At 39.5% G+C, this 6,000-nt stretch overlaps 1 protein-coding gene across 1 annotated transcript in view; it reads left to right on the top strand.

Annotated features, from left to right (window-relative positions):
- The window catches only part of PGM5 (phosphoglucomutase 5), a 67,044-nt gene continuing 61,044 nt past the window's right edge, over nt 1-6,000 (top strand). The window contains exon 1 of the mRNA XM_081319369.1: nt 1-498. Coding sequence (XP_081175495.1) covers nt 238-498 — 261 coding nt within the window. The 5' untranslated portion in view covers nt 1-237. The remainder of the gene's footprint in view (nt 499-6,000) is intronic.

The raw sequence follows: 6,000 nt of genomic DNA, 5'->3' as shown, positions 1-6,000 counted from the left end.
CCTCGGCTCTTCGCTTTCCTGAAGCAAATTTGCTTTCGACACCATGCACAGCTACAGGACGGCGAAGCAGAACCAGGATTAAGGCGGGAAAAGAGGCGCGGTGAGGTAGCTGGGCAGGGCGGGGCGGCGCTGGGAACTCATCTTTCTCCCGAAGGGAGAGCCCCGGGCAGAAGCATCGCCGCGCCGACCGAAGGAAGCTCGTAGGCGGGATCCCGTGCGGGCTAGAAGCCGAGCGCCATGGAGGGGAGTCCGATCCCGGTGCTCACGGTGCAGACGGTCCCGTACGAGGACCAAAAGCCGACGGGCGGCGGAGGGCTGAGGAGGCCCACCGCGATCTTCGAGGGTCAGCGCAATTATTTGCCCAACTTCATCCAGAGCCTGCTCTCCTCCATCGACCTGCGCGACCGTCAGGGCTGCACCATGGTGGTTGGAAGCGACGGCAGGTACTTCAGCAGGACGGCCACCGAGGTGGTGGTGCAGATGGCGGCAGCTAACGGGGTAAGGGCGGCGGCGCCTCCTCCCTTGGCTCCTCCGGAGCTTCGTTTGAAGGCGGACTTTCTCCAGCGGGATATTAGGGGGATTTTCCCCCCATACTTCTAACTCGGGATGAGGATGAAATTAGGGCAGTCTGCCCTTCTAATCCATTTTGGGGGATTCTGAATTCAAAACGAGTTTTGATCCAGTTGATCTTGTAAAATCAATTTATAAGGTCCACTGGATCCGGTTTCCTTTTGAATCTTCAAGTTGCCATTATCCGAATGGATAATGGATTGGATCCATAGGGTAACGGATCTGCAGCCCATGATGTATTCTATCACGTGCTGTTACACTTGTGTATGATATATTTTCTGTCACATCCCATCTCTCCTCTTATCTATGGCTTCTATCTAGTTTATTTATATATATAATGCCCCATCCTTTCTTCTGTGGAACTGTTTGCTAGCCTGCCCTTCATTGCCCCATCTGTGTAAGTTCATGATTGTTGCAATGATAAAATTGTGCTACAGGGCTTGGTCTACTGACTGGTTTGTTGTGAGTGTTAGAGAATTGATAGTTTACAGTTTACTGGGCTCTATTTTGGAAGCTCACTGTGTTTGACATATTGAGTTGAGTTTGACATATTTACTCCAATACTTTATTGAAAAAAATGCAGTGGTTTTTCACTGGGTTATCTTGGCATCCACCATATCTATCCGATTGTTCCAAAGTCTTTGTCTTATTTCCCCCCTCTAGTTCAGTGTCCTATTGCTTTTGTTATTCACTCAATCTGCCTGATCATATAGTCTGCATATTGCATGCTTTCTGCTGTACTGCCTTTTCTAATGATACAGTACAAGATCATCAAAAATTTAGCTTAGCATATTGTGCAAACTCAGTCTGTATGATTAATTCAGTGTGTTGCATGAAACCAGGAAGTTTGTTAATTAAGCAAAGTATGTGGTGAAATACATATAAGCGTATTGTGTGAATTCAGCCAGGAATCACTCTTGTAATTGATTTATATTTCTTTAATTTCATAGAATAAGATGGATTTGAAATCTGTGAGGTGAAAGGTTACAGTTTCTCAAACATGGTTACCTACATTCCTTTAGTTTAAAAGTAGTTCCATCATACCAGTAAATCTATTTAGGAAGAAGTATGTGCACTTAGACATAATTAAGGCTGATTTACAAGTTTAAAACCCATAATAATTTCAATATGCAAAGGATATGTTTAATATCCAAGCTATATGTCTCACATTATTGTATTTTTGAAGGCCATGTAGTATATTTCTGAGTCAGTGACATCTGCCTGACCTTTTTCTTGGCTTGCAGAGAATAAAGAATCTCCCTCTGAAGAGACAATAGTAGATTTGCTTTGGGAAAGTATTGTAGGCAAATCTGCCTTGGAAGGAAATTAGAACATTGAGCCAAATCCTCTGCAAACGTCTTTCATGCTTTTACTGAAGAATTTTAACATGGTCCTGGTTATGCTCTTAACAAAGAGACAGATAATCTAAAAAGGAGTGCCCACCATTTGTATTTTCTACTGATAATAAGAAACTGGATTTGACGGTGTACCTCTTGGCACCTCAGTAGATTGCTCACTTCCAAAATTAGAAAAAAAAGTTTGTTTACAGAATAGCCTATATAAACCATATATAAAATTGAATAGACATAATGTGAAGCTAGTGGATTGTAAAGAGCAAAGCATAAATTGGAGATAAAGAAGATTAAAAGCTAAAATAAGCAAGACCAAACAAGCTGCTAATTAGCTGGCAGTGATTTCCAACGCTGAACCGATCTTACCTGTTGGATTTTATCAGAGGAGTTGGAAATGCATCACAGTCTGTTTTGGAAGCATCACTGCTTCACACAGGAAGGTGTTGCAGAGAGTGGTGAGGATGGCCGAAAAGATCATTGGCAGTTCCCTCTCCTCCATCCAGGACATAGCACAGAAGCGTTGCTTGAGCAGGGTCCGAAAGATTATCTGGGACACTACACAACCTCTTCATGACCTGTTTTCCTTGTTACCTTCTGGGAGGAGGCTTCGTGGTATCCGCAGCAGAACACCCAGATTCAGCCATAGTTTCATTCCATACAGCATTAACCTTGTGAACTCTCAAGCTTCCTCCTTCCATTATATATTCAAGATGGACAGTATTTAATATTTTTGTTATGTATATGTAGGGGTGTGAGTCTATACATATGTGTATATAGTATGGTTAGGTGTGTGTCATGTATGTGTTCCACTTTGAGAGCGGGCAACTAAATTTCATTTTTGATGTGTGCCATTGTGCCCACAGTAAAAAAATGACAAAGGTTATCTTATCTTATCTTATCTTATCTTATCTTATCTTATCTTATCTTATCTTATCTTATCTTATCTTATCTTATCTTATCTTATCTGATGTCTCTTTGTCTTTTGCTCCTGATTAAGACACAAACATGCCCCCCCGTAATGTTTTTTTCTGTCATGTCTTTATGTTAATTTTTCACTGCTAGCCTCATTCCCAGCTCCCGTCCCTGACAGGCATCCTTCACTCTTTCAGGTCTAAATTTTATATTTTATATAATTTTAATGGCTAAAGTTTGTAATCCTTCACTGACCATTTGGTTGCTGGTGTGGTCAGGGGTTGGGATTTCTCCAGTTATTTTTTGTCACTTTAGGTTGCTGTACTTATGCTTCTTTCTGGCTGGTTGCTGGGTTTGGTCCTCCGTGTCCAATTTGGCCTGGGCTTCAGAGTCATCCCCTTGATAATGCCTGATTGGTGCTTTGCATAGGATTTCTCAGGTCTTGCATGGGTTCCTTATACAGTAAATAGAGAACAAATCCTTGTTGTACAGAAGAGTTAGAACCCATCGGTTTAAGCTATTGTCTATAGCACAGGTCTGCAACCTGCGGCTCCGGAGCCGCATGCGGCTCTTTCAGCTGTCTCCTGCGGCTCCCAGTCCTCTGCTATGTATACTCCAAAAAAAAAGTGAGACTAAAAAAGTTCAACCAATCAATTCAAATATGCAGGGTAGGTGCATATCTCGCCTTGGCTCCACTCTTCAGTCAAACTCTGTTCTGCGCATGCGCGCATGTACGCCCATGCGCACACATTTTTTGCGGCTCCCAGTTTTTCCTTTTGTGAGGGAACCGGTTCCGAGTGGCTCTTTCACTGTTTCAGGTTGCTGACCCCTGGTCTATACTCACTACACCCACTTAGGGAGAGTGATTGATGGCCTACAATTAACACTTGGAGGAATGAGAATCCATCAATCCCTTGCCTTAACCTGGTACACAATAAATAAGGATAGGGCAATCCAGTGACATTGTTTTATGGTAGAATGGGGATCTGAATGGGGCCAGTCAACATTGTGCTGACATATTGTTTTGCTGACTAAAAAACTGCTGGAGAGCATATTAATTCAGCAGTGAGAAAGAGCCCTGTGAGTTCTGATTGGAATAATTCCTGAAAAATATTTTAGCTTGCCTAGGATATAATTGATCACCCACACAGCATATAGTTGTTCCAGTAGTAGATTCTTTCTTTATCCCCTCCAATTACTTGGATATTTTGTCCATACTGTACAGTATCAGCACTTTATTTTCCCCCCTTTGCTGTGCATTTTGGAGCCTCCAAGTTAAATATTCCAAATTGTTGATATTAAAAAAAACACCTAACCTTTTTCTCTGTTGTATCACATCAGACTTAACCTTCCCCAAAGATATGTTACGTGAACAGATCAGAAGACTATATTGTAATAATAATAATTTCCTTCTGGTTATTTTCTCATAACTGCAGGTTATAGTGCTGCTATTTTGACATCACAGTGACTTGGCTTCACAACCATTTCCTTATCAAATGCCATCATAATACAGAATTAGATAAATGTTCGTTATATTCTTGAAAAATATGTCTTGTCATGAATGTTGAGACTTTCTTCTTTTAATCTAATCTTGTTAATTTTGCTGAGGAAAAAATATAAGTGAGGGAAACAATCTGTTCTTAGTTCTGGAATGTGGGAAAGAGCTGAAGAACATGTTTTGTAAGGGAAAAAACATGCCTCTTATTTGACTATTTGCCAGTAATGACAGTTATAAGCCAGAAGCATTAAAAATACAGTTATTTTCTATAAGACAGCTTACTTTCAGTTTCAGTGCACTACAGTATTTGATTATAATGGAAAAACATTAGCTGGTTCATACATTGCATTAAGCAGTGTTTTTCTTAATTGTGGATTATTGATTAAATTACAGTAGGCCAGTTTCACACAGTAAGGTAAGCCATTATTATTACAATAGAGTTTTCTGATCTGTTCACGTAACATATCTTTGGGGAAGGTTAAGTCTGATGTGATACAACAGAGAAAAAGGTTAGGTGTTTTTTAATATCAACAATTTGGAATATTTAACTTGGAGGCTCCAAAATGCACAGCAAAGGGGGGAAAAATAAGGTAAGGTAAGCCATGAAAAACCAAAATGGATAATGTCTATGGAGATTCTCAATCCAGATCATGGTTGTCCCAAAAGTGCTTTTCCAAAAGGCAACTGAACTTGGGTGTTTTTTTAAAAAAAACATTTTGCTTCTCATCCAAGAAGCTTCTTTAAACAAGCCACATTAAGTGATATGAACTTGGCCGTTATGAAGAATATGTAAGGAATACAAAAACAAGAACTCGGCAGCATCTGAGATGTAATCTTTTGGTCTATGTATATATCAAAGTTAATTTATTGATTAAAATGTATGACAATTGTGAAACAGGTTGGTTGAAGTAGCAAATCTTAGAGTTTTCCTAAATAGGTCATTCATATAGAATTTTATGTGACTGTGTTTTATATTTTTTAAATTATATATGTGACATTACAATTCTGATTGTAGTGCTTTGACTGAATACTGATAAACAGAAATAGTTTTACATTCCACTGAAATGTATTAAAAGTCAAGGCATTTTAAGAGTTAGCCTTTTTTAAAATAAACTATGTCACTTTAATTTTAAGGCAAGGCCCAGAGAATTTAAAACAATGCATTATTTGAATGTATAGGGTTTTTGAGCTCACACATTCTAGGCATGCTGGTCAAGTATGCCTTGAACAATTTCGCCCATCTGTCCCAGTCTCTTCAGCTCATTTTTATTTTTGTTAAAAGAAAAAAATATAGCCCTTTGAGAAATATGCTTCTACGATTTGCGAAAAGGAGTTGCATGTTTAAGAGCTCCTTCGCACATTAAAAAACCCTCAGAGCTAGGCTGTAAATGTCTGTTCACCAGTGTGTTTAAAATCTATACATTTTTGTTATTGTTTTAAGAATGTTTTCAAAAGTTGAAAGTTGTAGAAAAATATTTAAGAACAGGTTGTGCTTCATGATATTCTACAGAATTGTCCAACCAAAATGCACAGTCTTGTCAGATTTTTCAACAGATGGCTTAGTCTTTCAGATCCTGTCTGCGTTCAAAGCCCACAAACCAGCAAGACACTTTTTTTAAAATTGAGGATGCCATCCTGGTGATACACTACATAAAGTAAGGGAGAGTT

The sequence above is a fragment of the Vipera berus genome (genome assembly GCF_964194415.1).
Source record: "Vipera berus genome assembly, chromosome: 2".
NCBI lineage: Eukaryota > Metazoa > Chordata > Lepidosauria > Squamata > Viperidae > Vipera > Vipera berus.
The sequence above is the reverse complement of the archived record's forward strand: the minus strand, read 5'-3'. Positions and strand labels throughout refer to the sequence as shown.